Source organism: Xyrauchen texanus, chromosome 16, assembly GCF_025860055.1.
Source record: "Xyrauchen texanus isolate HMW12.3.18 chromosome 16, RBS_HiC_50CHRs, whole genome shotgun sequence".
In the NCBI taxonomy this organism is placed as follows: domain Eukaryota; kingdom Metazoa; phylum Chordata; class Actinopteri; order Cypriniformes; family Catostomidae; genus Xyrauchen; species Xyrauchen texanus.
In genome coordinates this window covers 36,508,808-36,532,137 of record NC_068291.1, presented here as the reverse complement: position 1 = coordinate 36,532,137, position 23,330 = coordinate 36,508,808, and the positions used below count along the sequence as shown (strand labels likewise).

General features: G+C 36.4%; 3 protein-coding genes across 3 annotated transcripts; 1 reads left to right on the top strand and 2 right to left on the bottom strand.

Moving 5' to 3' along the window:
- Positions 1 to 942: 942 nt before the first annotated feature.
- Positions 943 to 9,901, bottom strand: LOC127657162 (tyrosine-protein kinase fyna). The gene is made up of 13 exons (XM_052145835.1): positions 9,732 to 9,901; positions 8,346 to 8,433; positions 7,574 to 7,830; positions 6,766 to 6,862; positions 6,191 to 6,289; positions 5,893 to 5,996; positions 5,537 to 5,686; positions 5,135 to 5,299; positions 4,733 to 4,912; positions 4,358 to 4,434; positions 4,095 to 4,248; positions 3,612 to 3,743; positions 943 to 2,555 (listed from the first exon to the last, which is right to left on the bottom strand). Exons 3-13 carry the CDS (start codon positions 7,818 to 7,820, stop codon positions 2,347 to 2,349), a joined length of 1,614 nt encoding a protein of 537 aa, XP_052001795.1. The 5' UTR covers positions 7,821 to 7,830; positions 8,346 to 8,433; positions 9,732 to 9,901; the 3' UTR covers positions 943 to 2,346.
- Positions 9,902 to 12,658: 2,757 nt separating this feature from the next.
- LOC127657224 (myristoylated alanine-rich C-kinase substrate-like) lies at positions 12,659 to 15,503 on the top strand. The gene is made up of 2 exons (XM_052145923.1): positions 12,659 to 12,994; positions 13,836 to 15,503. Exons 1-2 carry the CDS (start codon positions 12,908 to 12,910, stop codon positions 14,415 to 14,417), a joined length of 669 nt encoding a protein of 222 aa, XP_052001883.1. The 5' UTR covers positions 12,659 to 12,907; the 3' UTR covers positions 14,418 to 15,503.
- Positions 15,504 to 17,012: 1,509 nt separating this feature from the next.
- Positions 17,013 to 21,980, bottom strand: LOC127657179 (collagen alpha-1(X) chain-like). Its single transcript, XM_052145855.1, has 3 exons — positions 21,874 to 21,980; positions 21,410 to 21,551; positions 17,013 to 19,422 (listed from the first exon to the last, which is right to left on the bottom strand). Exons 2-3 carry the CDS (start codon positions 21,534 to 21,536, stop codon positions 17,582 to 17,584), a joined length of 1,968 nt encoding a protein of 655 aa, XP_052001815.1. The 5' UTR covers positions 21,537 to 21,551; positions 21,874 to 21,980; the 3' UTR covers positions 17,013 to 17,581.
- Positions 21,981 to 23,330: the final 1,350 nt, after the last annotated feature.

Here is a 23,330-nt window from a genome sequence, read left to right as displayed (position 1 = left end):
CTTTGGGATCTTTTACACTCTTTTAAATATTTAATTATGCTTCCAATTAGCACTCTTATTTCAAATCGCAATGGATTAGTTTCATCTGTGATTTTAATGGAACAGATTGGAAATATAGAAGCTCCTCACCTATTTATAACTAACCAGGGAACTAATTAGCTGAGCAGTGATGTGAAATGTGGACGTCCATGTGGCATCTTAATTTTTGCATGGAATGAAAGGGCCCTCTTCTGGACATACAGGGCATTACAGAAGTACATTGCAGCAGAGGACAGGCCTATGGATGACGTGGCCTTAGATGCAGAGGTTAAATTGGGATTTCTAATAGATTACTTTTATGCTGCCTTTATGTGCTTTTTGCACCTTTAGAGATTTGGTACCCGTTCACTTGTATTGTGAGTACCTTCAGAGCTGAAATATTCTTCTAAAAATCTTCATTTGTGTTCAGCTGAAGGAAGTAAGTCATACACATCTTGGATGGCATGAGGGGGTGAGTAAATAATGAGAGAAGTTTCATTTGTGGGTGAACTAACCCATTAAGAGGGAATAAAATGAAGTGTCCCACTTTGACAATACAAATGTTCCACTTTACCAGTACTGCCTGACAAAAACAATTAAAACATAATTTTTTCCATAGTATTTCTTAATTTTTGCTTGAGAGACTGAATTAAATGTGCAAAGAAAAATTTCCAAATGTGTCCTGCTTATATTCACCCTAAACGAGGGGCGACTGGGCAAGTTGAAATGTTTTTGGTGGTAATCAACATTATGCCACTAATGCTGTCGATTGAAGTTAACTGGTTTCGAGCCTGGAACATTCCTTTTAATATTTGATATTGCTCATAAATGAGTGGACAAGAAAGATATTCGACCAGGTGAAAAAATTCAAAGTAAAAAAATTATAATAATTCAAATATGACACTTTATTCTAAACATGTTTGTGAATAAATGAAACAAAGCAATTAAATAAACAAAATATTTATGAATTAATACAAATATGGATGGTACAAAAATAAATGTGAAAATTATGCAGTTGAAATTTAACAAAATTGCAGCACATAATTTAAGTTATAGGCCCAGATAAAAACAGTGTTCCATGGAACCCCTTATTCTATTCAAATCAATGACTGAAACCAACACTGTATTGTAAGAAACTGCTCATGGTATACGATCAGTCACCATTGGTTTAACTGTTGACAATGCTAATATTGTTTCAAAGAGAATATGTGTCATTACATAATTTGCTTTATGTTCAATGACAGATATCTCATAATATCATATATAAATATATAAATTATCATATTGTTACCCTAAGTATAGGGTGGATGGTCACCTTAAATGTGTCAAATAAAGAAAAGAAAGAGCCAATAATGAATATTCAGACATGTCCTTTTATCATGAAGGTCAAAACGAGGGGTAAAAAACAAAGCAGACCAGCAATGAGTTATCTTGAGTGAAATTCAACCATTTCATAATTTTTCTCTAAGTATTTAGTTATTTCACAATGCATGATATTATGAGATACATTAAATGTCTCTCACAACAGTAATGATGTTAGCAGTTCATTTTATCTCATTTGCAAGTATAGTCAAGCATAATGCCCACTTGGTCTCATACTATTCTGATACATACACTGCTCTATAGTTAATCCAACTAAAAGTGACTAAATAGAAAATACACTCATTCTAAGAAGCAGGAAAACAAAATAAAGACACTGAGTGCTTGCTAAAAGCAGTTGCAAATAATCAGGCCCAGCAAACTCACTAAAACAGTGCAGACATCATTACCTTTCGTGAAAAGTCACAATAATGTGTCAGAAAAGCTACCTATGCACTGTTAAGAGGGAGTGTTTTGACACGTATAATAATTTTACTATATAGCTGACAGAATTTTCCTTTAATATTTAAAAGAGGCTGGTCAACATCCTACTGGAAGTGTCTAGGAATGATTTCCAGAATCATTGTAATTATTAAAAGGTTTGATGTTCATGCTTTCCTCATAGCGCTGATTCTTTCTCGGCCTGGATAAGAACATAAAACAGCATTATAAAAAGTAATAAAAGGAGCAAAATACAAGGGGTAACTAAACACAAGTATTATATTTACACTAAATACAAACAAGCCGTTCTTATCATAAATCACAATCGATTTCTCTTTCCAAAAACAGTATTAGGCTTCACTAACAAGATATAATGTGATTGCCTGTCCTTTTTCAATGGAAGATGGATTGTGTCAGATATTGGAACAAGATGGCACAAAATCTGGAAGCTTTTATCATCAAACGCTCATTTAATCAGTCTTTTCGAGGGCAGTCTGTTGTGACATCCTGTATTTTAGAGCGCAATGTTTAGAGGTTGTCCCCTGGTTGGTACTGTGGTTCAGTGGCAGTGAAGTAATCCTCTAGGAAGGCTTGCAGATACTCAAAGGTAGGTCGCTCCTCAGGGTCCCTTTTCCAGCATTGGAGCATGAGCTCATGCAGGGAGCTAGGGCAGTCCTGGGGGCATGGCATCCTGTAACCACGCTCCACTTGCTCCAACACTTCCCGGTTGTTCATCCCTGATAGACAAAATCATACTGTCTTTAAAGGAACATTCCGGTTACAATACAAGATAAACTCTATCGACAACATTTGTGGCATAATGTTGATTAACACCAAAAAAAACATTTAGACTCACTTGCATTTACAATTAGAGGCACTTACAATGGAAGTGATTGTGGCCAATTTTTGGAAGGTTTAAAGGCAGAAATGTGAAGCTTATTATTTTATAAAAGCATTTTCATTAATTCTTCTGTTAAAACGCATGTATTACTTGAGCTGTAAAGGTGTTTAAATCATAATATTTACAGTGATTTTAGGGTTTTAAGGCTTGTTGACATTACATAGTCATGGCAACGAAGTTGTAAAATTGTCTATAACTTCACACAGAAAAGGTTAATGAGTGATTTTATCACACTAAAATCATGTTTACACACATATTGTTTATTTATTTTTGAAATAGTGAGTATTTTAACTAATGCTGTCAGTCGATAAAAAATTTGTAATCGCGATTAATCGCATAATTTTTGTAGTTAATCATGATTAATCTTATATTTTGATGGTGATGAAATTTGACACTATATATAATTCTTGTCAAAATTTATTTATTTCCATCTTAGGCTGAAAACAAAACAATATGTAGCAATATAATGCTTTATTAACGTCTTTCGCAATATAACCTTAGAAATGTGCTAAAATATCACCAATTCCAATCTGTTCCATTATTTCACCAAGTCACATCAAACTTTTCCCAAAGTCTAAATGGGAGTTTGACGAATTGAAAGACCTAGTCCACACATAGGTTGCATATTCATTGCAATCAGCATTAAATCTTGTAAACTCTCATCATCCACAATAATAATCTGCCAGAAGTACATGATCATGAACTACATAGTTGTAAATCACTTTGTTTATTGAGTGCGGTTTTCACTCAGATTCATACATGAACTGTGTATAAACAGAACTGTATTTAGCACTCCAAACAGGACTGACTATGGCATTTTGCTGGTGTTTGAACATTACCATAGCCATTTAAGCTCATTGTCTTTGAATTCCCTTCAAGCATAAAATCTCACCTGGATAGGGCACACGTCCTTTGGTTACCAGCTCTGTGAGTAGTATTCCAAATGACCACACGTCTGACTTGATGGTAAACCTTCCATAGAGTGCTGCCTCTGGAGCCGTCCACTTTATTGGGAACTTGGCACCTGCAACGGAACACCTTATTTTTTGGATCTGATCTTGAAAAGTGCTCTACTTGTGAATTGGACAATGTTCCCAGGAAAACCACAGATTTAATTGTGTAGTATGTAAGGAAAACATTTCCAAAATTTTACATGACCTGTATGGCCACGTCATCTCAATCACATTTTCAACCAAAAGGCAATAAGCAGCCTTGTGGATACTACACTACAGTTCTGCACAACATACAGCAGTAGAAACTATTTTATATCAACAGCTAAACAACGTCCTTTGTAATTCTGATGATAGAATAACGTTTTATCAGCACAGTTCATAGCTTTTGTCCCATCATCCTAATTTGGAAATATAACCCTCACCTTGTCGTGCTGTGTATTCATTGTCTTCTATTAGCCTGGCCAGTCCAAAATCTGCAATCTTGCACACTAAGCTGTCACCAACAAGTATGTTGGCAGACCGCAGATCTCTGTGGATATAGTTCATCCTTTCGATGTAAGCCATGCCTGCAGCAACCTAAAAGGGAATGTACAAGCAATGAAAATTTGAAACGTCCAGTGCTTACTGAAACCAAATGCATTTAATGATTATTTGAGTGCACAGGACAACAAAACATTTTACTAACCTGCGCAGCCATGTCCACTAAATTTGGTAATTTAAGCCCACGTCCTTCACCATCCTTCAAGAAATCTAGCAAGCTTCCTGAAAAACCATCCCAACGCATGTGAATCAACCTGCAACTAGTGTTACTGTTGCTCATGACTGTCTCTAAAACCCACTAATATGTTGCACAATTACAACTTTTTTATTGTATGTCATTCTGCAGTCATTTATTACCATATGAAATGTTTCCATCATTTGTGACTTAGTCACATTAAAGGTGAATATTTGTCGTGTTACAGTTGTACAGCAGAAAATATTTTGGTTTATTATTCAACTTACGTACTGCAACTTACAACACCAATTCATATACATTTAAACCCAAAGGATCTGTTCTTACCTTTGCTCATATATTCTGTGACAATATATATGGGCTCTTCGGAGACGACCGCATACAGCTGCACTAGCTTGTCATGCCTCAGTTTCTTCATTATCTGAGCTTCCTCCAGGAATGACTCTGGAGACATTGTGCCCGGTTTCAAGGTCTTCACTGCCACTTTTGTATTACCATTCCAAGTGCCTGCCATTCGGTGACAAGATTTCATAGTTAGTGAGTCACCCAGCCCTTGAAATGAACCACACATACATATCGCCAGGACAGCTGGCTTTCTAGCAAACATATTTGACAAGAGAAAATTATCTCTTGTCTTCCTTACAAGCCTAGATTTATACCCCTGGAATTTCACGTAATACACGAATATCAAGCTCTTTTATTGGGCATGTGGTTAAGCTAATAGCTTACCCATCCAGACTTCTCCAAACTGTCCATTCCCCAATCGTTTGATAAGCTGAAGTGACTCCCGTGGGATCTCCCATACATCTTTGGTTTTGATGGACAGGTCGGCAAGGCGGGGCATCCCTTTATGGCATGGGACTATTAAACGGCAACAAAGTCCAGCAGCCCTGGCTGAATAATAAAAGATTAAAAATCACTACTGGGTCACGTCTTGAGGATGTAAAGAGTGATACTGATTATACTTTTAATGGTTAAATTTAATTAAGAATTTACAAGCTAGGGATGTGCAAAACTACATATTTTCATAATCAACTTGTCAGTGGGCAGTCTAAACGATACTACTCAGACTTATGGAAATCTAGTAAATCAAACCAGGTGATTTAAAGTTTATTTTTAAAGGCAATTTACCAGAATAATGGTGCACAAGCTGTTGCAGAGTTTCAAACTGAGCTCTAGTGGTGATGTAATATCCTCCATTGTCCAACTTGCGGATCTTGTAGTGCTTCACATGATCGCCCTTAGATTCATCCCAATCCTGTATGGACAATGAGTATGCTCCTAGAGGAAACGTACTAGAAGTTTACATACTAACAGGAGTCTTCCAGAACATAGTGTTTTAGAGAATCACATGTCGAAGTACATGTAAAAATACCACCGTGTTATTCTTGACGTGTTAGCAAACCTACGGAACAAAGACTGGTCAATTTAGACCGGTCAATATAATTTTGAGTAATTCTATATGGGTTTGTGCAAATGCCGTTTACCTTTCGTGGTCTCACTCTCCCTTATAAGGAAGGTGCCCCTGGGATTTCCATTGGACAACAACTGCCTTTCAGCATCTTTACGGCCAAGTTTACCAAAATACCAACTACAAAGGGATATACAGTGTTTGGTTTGGTTAACAGTATGACCACATGACAAAGTTATACTATAGTTCTTGTCCCAATGAAAATACTATTTAGAGTAACGCAAAAAGCAGTCATTGTTCTTTTGGTCAGCAATACCATTTATATATTACGATTGTCTATTTTAGCACAAAAAAAAACAAAAAACAGAACTTACTCTTCTGCTTGTATGGAGTCTACTGGAGCCACATAATTACTGGGTATGTATCCTGTGCCACCTGTAGTGAGAGACCGGGCCTCCCACCAGTCCCCTTCACTGAAATATGGAAACAAGTGCAAGAGAACAAATAAACAGTCAATACATTTACAATCCAATTTATCCTCACCATACATATGACATTTCAAGCTACATGCACCTCATCCTCTTCATCATCAATTATTAATGAAGAGCATACAGCTTTAAACATATGGTCAGCATAAAAGTTTGTTTGGTAGCAACAGACTTTGCTGTTATATTTTTCTAGGTGTTTATTGGGGGAGGTGCATAATTCTTGTGATTTTTTTTAAGGAAACTAACTGTACCATTTTGTATATAAAATCCTATTTAAAATCGACAAATACTTTCTGTGCAGACACATTAAAAGTTACTGTAACTTTGTAGCCAACCAACTGAGTAATATGTATCAGACTGTTTGTCTTCATTCTGATTAATTGTTTTGCTAGATTTAGATCAATTTGGCTTTTCAGACAATAATGCCCCATGGTCTTTTAAAATGTTTTCTATAAACTCACGTGCTATTGAGAATCTGGAACTTCTCCCCTTTCCTGAAGCTGAGGTCGTCCTCTGACCTTGCTTCATAATCATAAAGTGCTACAAAGAGTGTTACTCCTGCATAGGAGAGGGCAAATAACATAAGCTTATTGACAAAGACTGATACAATACATAGTTTTATAGAAATATTACAATGTCTAAAAAATGTGTTGTGCAAGGTGGAAAATTGTTGGGATATTTTAAGAAAGATTAGGGAAAATGTTTGTTGGGTTTTATTTTTCATGCATACTTGAAGAGATAGTTCACTCAAAAATGAAAGCTGAAGTATGTAATTTTTCCGTGTTAAAACACTTTCTTCTATCCCAGCTTAATATGCAAAGACAACTAGAAGCTATTCATAGGTCCATTTTCTCGAAAACTGTAAACACTGTGTCTTTGTGGCGCTATATACAGTAAATTCCTGTGTTTGTTTTGAGTGACCCACTTAGACCTGCCCCAACAACATTACTCAACCAATGGCAGGAGTTGGGGGCAGGACTATTTAACTGTTTGAATTACAGCAGATGAGGGGAGTTTTCAGAAAGCTGTTTTGAAAGGTTTATTTTTGTAATTCCGTCCAGTGGTGCTAGTGTCACAGAAATTACATACTTCAGAAGAATTGTGCACAATAAGACCAGAAACATGTACAGTATAAAATAAGTCAATCTGAATTTCATGTTGACTTTAACATTCACAGCAGTTTTTCACAATCTCTGGTTTCCTATTTAAAAAATGAAGATTCCACTCCCTGTTGAAGTTCTAGAACAGCAAAGTCCCCGTTTGTTTTACCTGTTCCACCCCGAGATCGTAGAGTTCCGGAGTGTGAAGAAGAGTTCACTCCACCAAACACAGTCACTCCTTGACTGACAGGTGCATGAAAGTTGTTGTAGTTTGGTATGGTGGTGACTCCAAAGCTTGGGTAGTGCTGAGGCGTCGGGTCGGCCCCATAGCGATATCCTGCATGCTGCGAGACACTAGTTTCTCTATCGTCTGTGAGTTTGGTTGCCTCTTTGTCCTTACATTGCACACAGCCCATTATCTATATTCTTTGTGATTAAGAGAGAAAATAAAAGAACATTTACTATATGTAAGTACAATACATTATGAATTAATCACTGAATAACTGCATTATTTTTTACGAATCAATTGATATATTATAAAAAAAGTATTATGAGGAAGAGATTAAATATTTTTAATTGAAAATAAACAAAAATCTCCTAAGTTATTTTTTAAAAAGGGATATAAATCAATAAAGCCAATACTGCGATTGATCCAGCATGGACATCTTTTTTAACAAACATTTTGTATTTACAGTTAAAACAACTAAATGTGTCATTCATTGAATCTATGATTTATTTGACCAATAGATTCACATCTTATTTTAAATGACTTGGATAATCAGTGATGACACATTCACTATTAACAGTTCTGCTACTAAAGCTACATGTAGATAAACAGCAGTAAATAAGTTTTACTCTGACTGTGGCTACATTGTTTTGGCTGAAGGACTGAAATGTAACACATGCAGAACGTAAGTGAAAACATATATTTAATAACATACCAAGGCAAGCACTGGGCTTCCACAATGGAGTATAAACGTTCCATTCAATTAAAGATGGGGTGAAAACATCTATGATTTGCTCTGTTGCCTGATTGGGCAAAACAAAGAAAAAACATAACACATCAATTTATTTGCAATCACCTTCTTTGGCATATTGTGTTGAAGAATGTTTAAGCTTTTATATAAAATGCAAATTTCTTTATTCAACATTAGTTGAGATTATTGTTAATAAAAAAGAGAAAAAGCCATTCACATTTTTGTTGGTATTCCAAATCTATTCGCAAAAATATTGTTTTTCTGGTCACACATTACTTGTAGATTATTAGTTACATTAGGTATCATGGACTAACAATGAACAATTTTTTTACACCATTTTTATTAATAACAATGTTAACTTCTAAATATACTATTGTTCATTGTTAGCTCATGTTTGTTCACATTGCAGCAACTAGTGCATTAACGAACATCTAGAACTTTTCATGTTAAAAATGTATTAGTATATGCTGAAATTAACATTAACCTAAATTAATGAATGTTACAGCACTTTTTAATCTAGGTTAATGTTAATTTCACATTTTTAACATTAAAAGTATTGTTCATTGTAATATATATATATATATATATATATATATATATATATATATATATATATATATATATATATATTAGTTACCGTTATTCCTATCCTTGAATGTTTTGTACTGTACTATAGGCTACTATATAACTTCATACTATATATAGTAATAATTAGCACATATTTCATAATTTGCATAGACGCTAATGAAGTGATTAATAAAGTTGCATCCTACTTATCATTCAGGATGCATAAAGAAAAAGCAATACGAGGAAAATAAAGGTCTTTGGTGTTTAAGGTTTCAAACTTTAGGAATTATATGTACTGTAATCTAGGACTGCATCCACTTCATATACTGTACATTTATATACATAAAGTAACCTGCCATCAGAAAGATAACACAAAAATTATATATAATAAATAAAACTTATTTAAGTCACATCTTTGTGTTTTGAGATTCTGTACCCTATACAAGGGTCTTTAGTGAATTCATAATATTAACATATGCCCACTGTCTAGTGACAGAGGCCTTATTCTTCCATTCAATTGTGTACATAAGGCTTTTTTATGCTGCGCATCAATCCCTGCTGCCAGGGAGAAGCACTTCGGAGCAAAAGCATCACGAATCCCATAATGCATTCCCTCCCGATATTAAACAACAGTGAATATTATGCGGTTGATCAAGCGAATTGATTTATATGAAGCAACAATCTTCCATCATTTCCATTAACCAGAATAGACATTTGATACAAATCGGCTGCACCAAGTGAATCAAAATCGCCAGACCATCAAAAAAAAAAAAAAACGCTTACCAAGAGCGGTGTCGCCTGAAGGGTTTGTAATTCACCGAAAAGAGAAAATCGAGAATAGGACATTTGCAGACAGCTTTTAACCAATACATACAATCTCGGTGAATTATGAAAATAACAACATTGGCCCTGACGGTTCAGGCTGCTCCTGTCGCCGAGTGTAACAGATGATGGCGTTGCCGAGGCGGAATCTCAAGGGGAGCGAGGCTGTGATTGACAAGCGTTTGACCAATCAGAACACGCAGAAGACGCCTGCGTGCGTGTGCATATTTTGCCTCCACGATGGTCCAGTCTTGCCCGAACTATGCAGTGTGGGCTCAGATGTAGTTACAAAAACAAGTACTGTCTGGTTCTGTTTCTCATCCCATCTCTTAGAAACGGTCGAGAACATGTTACATTAACAATATGACAATGCGGTCTGTGTCCAATATCAGATTTTTTCCCCATTATACATGCGAGTCTCAGGGGCACACCACACCTGCTAATCTAGACACTCCTGAAAATGTCAATAAACTAGAGAAGGTTAGGGTGTGTACAACATTTTAGTTTATATATCAAAACCTAGTCTTGTTATCATCTCTGAGACATTTGAATGCAATATATATACCCTATATATATATATATATATATATATATATATATATATATATATATATAACCATAGGTCATATATTTGGGCACATTTAAACATTTCAAAAGTATTATTTGGGAAAATATGTTACATATATAAAACACGACAAAATTTGAAGTACTTTTAAATATCGAATATCAGTGAAAACAGACAGCTTTATTTATTTATTTAATTTTTTTTCAGATTACACGAATAGACATGTGTCAGTTTTGGGTAAATTACTTAAAAATAGTAATCCACTTTAACGCCAAATTATTTATCTAAAACTGTAATCAGATTACTTAACTAATTACTTCATTTAAAAGTAATCACATGACTAATTACTTTACTTTTAAGTTACATTCTAAAACACTTTTCTGCTCAACAACTTCAAAATAATGTCTAAATTTCTTTCTTGTTCATTATTACACAGAAGTAATACACTCAGCACCTCCAATTTCTCCTTCACAATGACTCATTAAGGGGCCATAATTCATGTATTCTTCATAAAAAATATATTAGAAATAAGTATAACCCTATAATGTACTTAAAAGTAATTAAATTAATTGAAAGTCAGTAACTAATCTGAATACAAGAATTTAAAATATAATGCATTACATTACTTTTTCCTGACTAAAATGTAACTTGATTACAGTAACTACTTACTTTATAATTGGAATACAACCAATGTGTGTTTTACATATGGCATATATCAGATTTCTTTCTCACCAGTATTCATGTGTATAGACCCTTTTTTTTAATTGATGCGCTGGTACCATCGTACAGTGAAGAAGAATCATTTATTTTTGTCACACATTATACATTTGCACATATACAGTGAATATATATTATTTTATTTGGCATATCCCAGCTAAGCTGGGGTCAGAGTGCAGGGTCAGCCATGATACAGCACCCCTGGAGCAGATAGGGTCAAGGGCCTTGCTCAAGGGCCCAACTGTGGCTTCTTGGCGGTGATGGTATCAGATGGGAATACTGTTTATGGAATTTTTATATATACTATGGTACTGAATGACCATATTCATGTACCATGGTATTTGAATTGTAGCTACTAAAATGAACTTTTTAAATAGCAGTTCAAATCATTGCCATGGTACAGGAACCAAAAAGAAAAAAGGAAATTCTTTTTTTATTTTTGTGCTTTTTTTTTTTTTGTTAGTACATGAATGCAATGTTACAAATGTAGTCAGAATTAGCCATCAAAAAATAAACAGGCTGATGCTTTTAAGATTTGGGCTTTCAGACATTTTCAATATTAATATAGGGTTTTATTTTGGATACAAAATGAAAATGTTGTCAGAGAATTCTTGTACTAAAATAAAATCTCTCAATTTCCATATATTGTAGGTCAACTGGGATTAAATTTAGCTATATTTTGATGCAATTTATATTTGAAAGGGTTTTGTTAGGCTTCACTGGCTAAAATATCAATTATTATGAAAATTGCTTGAGTCATGTTGTTGATTTAAAGTTAAGTGTGCTCCTTAAATCTGTACAAAGCAGTATGGGAATCTTTGGACTTTTCTGCCAAAAACATTGATGTCAGCTTGTAGTTTGCAACCTAAATCTTTCCTCACTCCTTCCTGGATTAGTCAGCCAGATGCTCATTCACTCATTCAGACATAAACAAATATTTCACCATTGCACATTTACACCATTATCATTCTTTATAAGCAATCTGCTGTGATGTTGCTTGTATGAGCAGTTGCCATGGTGATGAGAGTTAGTAGTTAATGTGAAAGCATGCTTTAGACAATTTCATTGAATTCAAAACAGCTATGTCTAAGATGAAAATAAACTGTTACTGAATCTAGGTCACCAGGATTCCTCAGAATGAATTCATCATCAAGCAATGTTACTGGATGTTTATATTGGAAAAGTGCAATCCATGGATGGAGCAGATCCAGGTGATGAAATGCTCACAATTCAATGTGTTGGTCTATTAAGTGTATTAATATGATACAGTGGGTCCAATAAAAATGCTACTTAGTCATTTACATCTATGGTGTCTCCTTTATCCCAGCAGATCTTCACTAAGATTAGGGGAAATTGAAAGTCTTAAAGTTTAGGGTTTTATAAGGGAAAAAGGGGGGAAATATTATACGTGTTAGATAAAAAAAAGAACAAACCCTTTGTGACTGGATTCATTGCTACTGAATCAACAGTTGCTGGTTGTGCGCCCTTCCACCCTCTTCATTGCTTGAGTGAAGCCCCTCCCCCTGCTACTCGCAGACGTCTGATTGGCCCACACAGCTCTTCTGTGACGTCAAGGGTATTTGGGCGTTGTATCCAGCATCTCATTATCAAAAGAGAACAATTTCATTATCTCCATCTCTTAACCCCAAATAATTAATTTTATTTGAAAGGGTGCTTCATTTATATATATATTTTCCTAATCAGTTTATCACAGCTTCCCTCTCGTTATCTCATTTTCGCGGATTATTTGAAAAGTTACGCTCTTAAGAGCGAGCACGCGACGCGTCTGAGGGAGAAGCTCGCGCTCTTTGTTCATTCATTTGATCTGCTGGGATTCTTTGTTGCGCTTGAAAGCATGGGAGCGCAAATATCCAAAAACGGTGCAAAAGACGAGACGGTTGCCGAAAAACCAGGCGAGGCAGAGAATAAAACAAACGGGCAGGTAATAACTATCTTTAATAATGATCTTTGACTGTGCAGACGCGTGATGTTTTGAGGGGGTGTGCAGTACCCAAAAAAACCCAAGTCGCCTCAGTTGAACAATGCGCCGATCAACAAAGGCACTCCAACACTTTCCACTGAAAATCAGCACTTTGGTGTTGTTATTTTCTGTATATTGATTAGTGAAATATACAAAATCAAAGCCCGGGATTAAATTGGTTTCATTTAGTGTAAATTGCATTTTTCAACCCACACGCTGACTAAAATAGCCGCCGCAAATGTAGTCGGTCATGGCAAGTTTTTAAATCCCATAGCATGCTGCCTTTTTTGACACCCATGACTTTCGGAGATTGCAAAATTATAATTTAAAAATGTTTAATGGAAGCATCAGTAGCGGTGTCAACCTTTTCCGTCGTGTAAAGCCATTTCGGTAAAAACACCACGCCTTTACTGCATCTTGTAGATAAGATGAGAGCGTTCATAAGACTCTAAACGCAAGCCACAGATTTAATGTTAAATGGCTTTAATTTGAGACATGGCTTTTAGAGCGATGCTGCCTGTGCACTCAACGCGATGATCTTGGTTTGATCAACCAACGTTGGTTGGATCTACTCGTCCATCTTGCAAAGCTTTCACTCAGATGGCAACAGCATCAGCCAGACAAAGTGCGTGAGACTTCACCCACGTGGCGAATCCATAGACACCATGCAATGTTCCATGAGCTCTTTAATATTTTGTAGGGTTGTAAATATATGCAAGATGAATGAAAACAACCCATATTTTTAATTAAGAACTGACTGCATGCAGTACAATGGTATTAAAAGATTTTCTTATTCCCACAGGAGAATGGTCATGCTAAAACCAATGGGAATGCTTCTCCAGATGCAGCCACAGAAGATGTGCAGGCCAGTGGGAAGCACTCCACTGATGAAGAAGTGAAGACGGAGGAAGATAAAGCTGAGAATGGAGGTGCCACTCCGGAGGGTAATGGGGAGAGTTCCACTGTTGCAAATGGCGAGGACACAAGCAAGTCTGAAGAAAACGGCTCTGCCTCTGCTAGCGGCGAGCCTGGCAAACAGAAGAAGCGCTTCTCCTTCAAGAAGCCATTTAAACTTAGTGGCTTCTCGTTTAAGAAGACCACCAAAAAAGAAGCTGAAGGTGGAGAGGTGGCAGCTGCAGTTGTTGAGAATGGTGAGCAGAAAAAAGATGCTGAACATGACGCTGAGGAGGCCAAACCTGAGGCTGCCAGTGAAGAAACCAAGATGGAGGCTCTTACCGAGGAACCCAAAGCTGAGGAACCAACTGAAAGCAATGAGGAAAAACCATCCAGTGAGGTCGTTGAGGAGAAGCAAGCAGAGGCAGCACCTCAAGAACCAGCAGCTGCCACAGAGAGCTTGGAGGCCCCGGCTGCTGCCACAGAATAGGATGGAGGTGAAAAGCCGGTTTTAGATGAAGTCCGAGGAGCACAAACATGGAAAATTTGTACAAAAACCAATGACATTTCAAACCTTCTGTTTTCTCCCATACTTTTTCATTTCATCCATTCCTGTTCCATCCACTACATTGTATATCGCATTTTGAAGGAAGGAAGTTGGATGGAATGTTTGGATACGAAAGGCACTGTTTTCCCATGTTCTTCATAATTTTTTTTGTAGCAGTTGTGTAAGTGGGTGTGTGTGCGTGTTTGTTTGTGCATGAATGAGATTAATAGAGCATTGCTTGTTTCACACTTTTTGTTTCTTTTTGTAGGTGAACTATGTTAGTATCTTAAGGACATTGATTTAAAATGTTAGTTGAAGGCACTGGTGCCATACAATTGGGTAAATCAAGGGTGTAGAAAAAGGAGCTATCAGAAATGACATTAGCAAATAATTTACAGATGTTATTGGTCAGTTGCCATTTAGATTTTACTGATTGTTACATGAATCACTGAAATAGGTGCTCAAAACCTCAACAGCTGCATTGTGCAATACCGCCACATTATGTATTGGTATTGGCTATAGTCATTGCTGGTTTTTATGATGTTGATAATGTTTTGTTTTTTTTTTTTTTTAAATCAGTGGTATCAATTGAAGTGTTTTTTTTTAAATCAGTGGTATCAATTGAAGTGTTTTTTTTTTTTTGTTGTTGTTTTTTTTCATCCACAGAAGTACTCTTGTTTCAATGAGAATGATGTTCTGCAATGTTTAAGATCAAAACGTTTGACCTGTCATGTGTAAAGCAGTCAAAGTGGTTTTTATTCCAGCAGAGGTCCACAAATGTAGGAAAAATTGCAGGTGCAATCGTCAAGTAGATTTTCTTCTTTTTTTTTTTTCTTCCTGTAAATACTTCAGCACCATCTCTACTTGATTTTTTTAAAATGGAATGTAGTTGCGTGCAAATCGTTCACAATGCTTCTTTTACCCCTGAATTTTAGGGGCACTCAAAACAAAAATAAAGGATTTAGACCGAGAATATATGAGTGGCTTTGTTTACCTTCACAATATGTGTGTGTGTGTGTGTGTGTGTGTGTGTGTGTGTGTGTGTGTGTGTGTGTGTGTGTGTGTGTGTGTGTGTGTGTGTGTGTGTATATATATAAAAAAAGTGTTCTTACAATATTTTGGAGTATTTACTAATATGAACCTAAAAATCACTTTTGGGTTTATTTATAAAAAAAATGTGTTTGCCCATAATATATTGGTTCTCAATCTTGTCCTGATATCTCATCACTGGACTCTTTGGTTGTCTGTCTTATTTAACTCATCGGCTCATTTGTAGAGGCTCCCAAGACCTGAATTGTGTGTCAGATAAGGGAGTCAATCTAAAATGTATTGAGTTAAAAAAATACAATTAGTATGTATGTATGTATGTATATAAACATTTTGAATTTTTGACTTATACATTTTGAAAAATATTTTTGCAGTTTGTTTAGTACAGTTTTTCCTTTATTTTTACTCTGGTTCACTATTTGTTCAAAAGGCAATTATGTAATTATATTAGGTTTTCTTTCCTTCCACCACAGTCACATAGCACAAACGTATAAGCATGGAACATTTGATAAGTTTCTTGTGTTTTGTGAATTTGCCCTTTTCACTGGTAAATGTTGTTCTTTTAAATACCATGAAAATCCTTTTCTAAGAACATTAAGGATGTGAACAAACACCAGTCAGATGTTTCTAGCACTATTGACTCCACTAGATCAACCACAAAATGGGTGTGTTTTCACCCAATTTTCCTGTTTCCTAGTTTAGGTACTGGATGTTTGTCTTTTATGGCAACTTTAAACTGGTGGCTCCCAACTCTAACCTCTACCAGTTCACAGATAGAAACGACTTTACACTCCAGGTGCTCTTACCATCAGTTTTGCACACAACCACAACTCTCGAATCCTCAAAATGCAGTGTTTTTTGGCTGCCTGTGGCTTGTGGCTCCAAGCTGCTGATTACCTCCACCCAGCACATTCTGTTTGACTTGTCTCTCCACTTGACCAACATCTCTTTACAGATGACTGAGTGAACTTAACACAGTCATCACAGCTTAAGCTACTCCTTAACTCCCCTCTCCTTTTTAAAAGGGTAGTTCATCCAAAGATTAATATCCTGTCATATTTTGTGTGACTTTCTTCCACAGAACACAAAAGGAGATGTAAGAGAGAAATCAGTTATCATTACTGACTTTAACATCCACACAACAAAAGGGAATGGATACTGAGACTAACATTCTTTTAAACTTATCCTTTTGTGTTCCACATTGGAAATAATGTCATAAAAGTTTGAAACAACACGAGTGTGAGTGAATAATAAATATTTGGGTGAACTATGCCTTTAAGGACTTTCCCCTTGGAAGTACAGAAACTGTAATGCTTTTTGCAACCACAAGCACTTATTAGAAAAAGCACTTAAAATACAAACACCCTCCTATTTCTCAACGTAATGATATGTTGCTGTTACACTGTATAACAGTCAGAAGTTACCATTGATTAAATCAATGGCTCATAAAATTATACAGTAAACCAAAACATAATAACAACTGACAAGAGCTCTTTAGGAAATGGTTTATTTGATCCATTATGGTTTACAGAGCAAAATTACGCCTTTGGGATAACAACATTTAAAGATGTTTGCTTGTGAGTTTTTCTCGATAATTTTCACCATCTCACAATATTCAAGTCGGATATAAGGATGTCAGGAACACCATTCTCTCCATTTAATCAGTAAGGATATAAGGTCATCAGTAACAGTAAAATCAAGACACAAATATTTATTGAAATAATTTCCCGCAAAAACAAACAAAAACAAAGAAAACAGATACAAAAAAAATAAAACAATTGGGGGAAAATACAAAAAAATCAGGACACAACTTCACATGCTCTTTCCACACACAAAAAGTGTAATTGTTTAGATTTTAACTCCCTTTCTGTCCCTGATAACTTGTTACATACAGTAAATTACTTCCTTCTTATTGGCACCACTGCTTGGAATTTTCAAGTTGATATTGTATTTCTCAGAACAATAGCACAGTCTGTTTTGCATTTAGGTTTGCAGAACATTATATTTTGTTAGAGAAATAGTGATGGTTATAGAACATGTGATGTGGTTTGATCACCTTATCACGTGGAGGCAATCAAAAACCCAGAGAATGAGCAGTGAACATTATCTGCTGCAAAAACACCATTAGCCTCATCATCAGGGATCTGGATATAAACAGTGTCCTGCTCATTGAGCTGAAGGACAGCACTACCAGACATCTGGTCCAGAAATCCCTTGTTGTACTCATCATAGGTGAACATGATTGGGTCACTGTTTTTATAAAGTGCCACCAACGCATTAGCCCCATTCACATGCATGCTGTAAGAGAAGTAGTAAATTCCTGGAATCTGGCAGGTGAACAGACCAGTCTCAGGATCATAATGCTGCTCTGCATTGTATACAATCTGATCAAACTTAATTGGGGTACCAGATGGGGGATAAGGTGTCACAGTTGCAACAGTGAATGCAGACACTGGACTCTTAACAAGAACTGGGTATGCAGTTTCACCTTGGGCCTTCTCATACATGAACTCAGCAGGAGGTCCAGGTGGGCCAGGAGGTCCAGCAGGACCTGGAAGACCATCAGCCCCATCAGATCCAGGAAGTCCAGGTGGACCCTGAGGTCCAGGAATTCCTTTGGCAGTCAATCCTGCAGGGCCAGGTGCCCCAGGAACACCAGGGTGTCCTTTAATTCCAGGTACACCTGCTGGACCTGCTGGGCCAACTGGACCTCTTGCCCCAGGAGCACCTGCATCTCCCCTTTCACCTGCTGCTCCAGAGTGTCCTGGAAGACCCTTTGGTCCTACAGGTCCTGGTGTTCCTGGGGCACCAGGCGCACCTGTGTGGCCAGTATCTCCTTTGTTACCAGAAGCACCTGTAGCTCCTCTTGGACCAACTGGCCCTGTAGCCCCTGGATAACCCTGCTTGCCTTCAATGCCTTGTGCTCCCTGCTCTCCCTTGTGTCCTTTTAGCCCTGGAGGTCCCATTGCACCTGTGTCACCCTTATCACCTGTTGCTCCACTCTCACCTTGGAAACCTCTTGGACCCTGAGGACCAGCTGAACCCATAGGACCAGTAGCACCTGGATATCCAGTGTGCCCTTTAACACCTGCCTCACCTTTCTGACCTGTTGCACCTGGGCTACCAGCTAGTCCTCTCTCACCTTTTATACCAGGCTCACCTGGTTTACCATAACCTGCAATGCCAGGAGCACCGGGTACACCAGCTGCTCCTTGTGGACCTTTTGGGCCAACAGGGCCAGTCATACCTGGGGCACCATTATCACCTGGCTTGCCAGGCATTCCAATTCCAGGAGCTCCTGTTTGACCTTTTGGGCCTGGCAAACCCATAGGTCCATATTCCCCATCACGGCCAGGTGAGCCTGATTTACCTGGTTCACCAGGAAGTCCGGATTTTCCAGGCCTTCCAACACCAGGCTCACCAGGCTTCCCTGAAGCACCCACTGGCCCCTCTGGACCTCTCTCTCCTGGTGGCCCCTGAACCCCAATACCTCTATCTCCTTTTTGTCCTGACAGACCAGGAATACCTGGATGCCCTTTAAGACCTGGCTCCCCTCTTGGTCCCATTGCTCCTGGAAGACCTGCTGGTCCAGGATTTCCTGTGGCAGAATAACCTGCAGGACCTGGGCTACCAGAAGGGCCAGGCATGCCCCTGGGGCCTTGAGGACCAGTTGCTCCAGTGTCTCCTTTTGGCCCAGGTGCCCCTGTGGCTCCAGGTTTGCCAGGTCCACCTGGAGAACCAGGCTTTCCAGGTGCAGAGTAACCAGCAGGTCCGGGTGGTCCAGGTGGTCCCTGTGGCCCTTCCAGTCCTTCACCGTTTTCTCCTGGGGATCCAGGGGGTCCAGGGGGCCCAGCTGGGCCTGGCTCACCAGGGATACCTGGTTCTCCTGCTACAGACACCACTAAACAAAAATAAATAAATAAATAAATAAACTGATTTTCAGAAGCTTTACTGGTAAATATTATGTATATCAGTGGCGATATTTGTAATCAATCAATGATCACTTACAGATAAAATGATAATTAATGGAATTTAAACTTTAGTAATGCTTCTTAATAATCTATTAAGACATTTTGTGTTAAAGAAAAAATATATTGACTCTATATGTACTTTATATGCAGTAAATATAAAGTAGCACTTCATTTCAAAAGTATAGTATATGATTTTGACTAAAGCATGGTTGAAATAGGTATTATATTACAACAGGAATTTTGGAATTCACTTTCTTTAAAAGCAGGTGCTCTATCTACATGCTCTACCAATCCTATATAAAGCCCTTTCTTTTTTACTTTACAGCAAGTCCCTTGTATTGCAACACTTAATGCAGACACAAACAGAAATAAGGTATTTATTGAAAATAAATATTGATATTTTAAAATTATTATCTTATGTATTATGGGTGCACAACAAATGTTTACCAGAATATCTATACAAAGAAAATGTAACTCTTTCACATGATTGTGAGCTCTAATTAAAATCTGAGGTTGTAAAAAGGCTACAAGTTTTATGTATTTTATATATGTATTCTATTTATACTATACAAACTCAAAAGAAAGAACTAAGCATTTTCTGCGTTACATTACAATGCTAATTAATTTTGTGCATTTGAGGACTCCCCTTCTAAACAAATATTCATAAGTATATTTATTTTTATGCAGCAGGAAAATTGTTAAAGAACCACAGTTTTATGATCGCCTTCATGTGGTCAAATCTATTGGTTTGTAAACTGCATCATTCCAAAGGTCATTCTTGGAAGCACAGAATTCATGAACCAAAACAGATGTGTCTCTATTTTTCTTTGACACACCCTGACAAACACTTTTCAACGTGTCTCTAGAAGCTGTAATTCTAAAAAGCTGTTCATACTTTTCTAAACCTGCAAAAGTTGTTTGGGTTTGATGTGTATAAATATTTTCAAATCCAGACAACTGAATAGCTTATTCAAGCAAATCAGATATACATGTACATTTTGGTGTACTGTAAAACCAATAAGGCCATATCCTCACAACAAATTACGCCTGAAAGGCACATTGAAACTTGTGTTTTAAGAGAATATTCCTTTAGGTATTAGAAAAAAAACACTAAAGAACAATAAAGATACTTTAGTATGGTTACATTCTTGATAAAGAATGGTACTGATCCACCAGACAAGCTTTTTTTAAAAATAATATTTAAAGATTAAAGAATACTGTATGTTAGGTATGCCTACATTATAGATGTTATTGTGATGTGAATCCATTTTATGAACTTGAATATACCTTTTTTTGTATGTATTTGTACGTGCATACAGTATATATATATACACACTCACACACACAAAATGTATATTCATAAAACACATACACGTCTCGATAACATCTATAAAGCTGCCACACGAAATATAAGCATAATTTGTTTGACATATGTATATTATATAAGAAAAAAAGATTAAATATCTTAAAAAATCCTTATATTTCAACTGATAATTCATATATATTCAAAAATAGGATAAAATCATGAAACAGCTAATACACACACACACACACACACACATATATATATATATATATATATATATATATATACAAATGTCTGCTGATATGCAGTCAGAGCAAACAGAATGTAGAAACATAACATGCTTTGCCCAGTTATCAATATATAATATGATTATTCAAAAACTTGGACAGGTTGCATTGCATCATTGGATGAACCATTTTGTAACAGTACCCAATCAGTGTGCTGTAATCAGCTCATACAGCTTAGTTATGAGCATACTGTTTTGTTCTGCCTGTTTTCAAATCAAATGCAGCATTCATGTGTGTCTTCTATTGCCTTGCACAGAAAACACATTTTATAGAAACAAATTCTTCAGTAGAAGTTTAGAGACATTTTGGAGTTCAAAAACTCACCATGGCTTTTCACTGAGTATGGCTGGTACTGAGGGGCCTTCATCACCTTCTTGACAACATATCTCTCACCATGAGCAGCCGTCAAGGCAACCAGGAGGAGAAGAATGTTTGCTACTTGTAGTTCCATTCTCTGAGGTCAAATCTGCAATGGAATTGAATGAGTTAGATTTGATGACAGGTAAATACAACTGTTGGTTATGAAGATTGAAAAGTTCCATTGGAGCAATTATTTCAACCATTTTACAGAACTATGATTTAAATAATAGTTAATATCTGTAAACTGCTTTTGATTCCATTCCATTCCATTTTTTTTATATATATAAATCCTCTACGTACACCATAATGTAAAGTAATATATAGGAGCATCCTCCTCTCTGCACCTGCTGATAGTCCCATAAAACTAGGGCCTAGTTCACAAAACCTGTGTTAAAACTATCCAAAGGAGAGAACAAATGGACACCTACTGGCATACTTGTGTTCCAAATAAATACAAATTGTGGCTGCAGCTCCCACTTCTGAGTATCCTTGTAGTATGAGCCAGACAGAGGATCTGCTGCTGCCTAGCACAATGATGAGGGTTTTTATACCATATCTGGGCCTTGCATCATTAAAAAAACACTATACCACACAAGTACCTCCCCTCTCAATACTAGCCTGTAATTACCAGGCAGATTTTGCCCAATGTTGGCATGTCACTTTTTGCTTTTGAGTGTTTAGACCCATGATTAGATCTTATTAAGTTCCCCTCAAAGCTTCAAAAGATGCATTTTAGTCCTAAATTTGGTCTAAAATGTCATTTTTAGGGTATAGATAGCCTGTATGATGTGTACTTTCATACTGTATGTGGTTCTGTTATCTTTAGATACAGGATGTAAGCAAAAATTCAGATAGATGTTGGCTTGACTTCCAAAGAGTGAGTCTTTTGTTGTTAGCTTTACAAATGTGTTTTATGATGTGCATATGAAAAAAAAAGTTTTTGTTTAATTTATTTAATTCTATTCGGTCACATTCTGGAAATGTACAAGATGAGCATCTTATTTATAAATGTGCCATTATAAAAATTTTTATGATGGGCATTTTATATATATATATATATATATATATATATATATATATATATATATATATATATATATTTTTTTTTTTTTTCTTTTCTTTTTTATTTTTTTTTGTATTATTATTATTTAAAAAATTAAATATAAATGTATTATCTGTTCCAATGAAAGCATGTCTTAATAGTGTTTTAGTTACCCACTCTAATATTTAAAACCTCTGACAGTAGCAGGCAGAACAAAACTACTTTTGAAAATGCCTCTTCACTTTCATCCTCATCTGCTAAGCAAATTCTTCACTTTTTGACAGTCTGGTGCATTTGCATTTCTCCCTGAAAAGCATATATGAAAACATTGTGGTGAAAAAAACTACTTGCTGTATATAACAACAAATATGATTGAGCCAAATGTACCTGACCATCAAAAAACATATTTAACTATTTTCCTTAAAGGGGCCACTTTTACTCTGTTTGTTCAGCTTTTCTGTTCTGAGAGTGTGTGAGGCTTTCATAAAATGTACTATTTCAGGCCAAACAAGTTTATAGTTCTTAACATGTGTATTTTTGTAAGTGCTTCACCCAGAAGCATCTAATAAAGAATATATAAAAAGACGCTCTGGAAAATACATCTAACTTGGACTTTTTTTACGCTTTTCACTGAATATGTTGGGGGCCTAATGGTGAGAATTTCACAAAATGTCCAGAAGGGAGCGCATTTTGTACAACACTCTTCTAAAGCGTGCCTGTAAATGTTTTTGGAGTTGTCAGCATCTTCTTCGCAAAGCATTTCTTGCATTTCATCATGTTTTATTTCTTTAAATGGGTTATTCTCACACAGATCTGTCTTACATTCCAAAACCAAGTGATTAC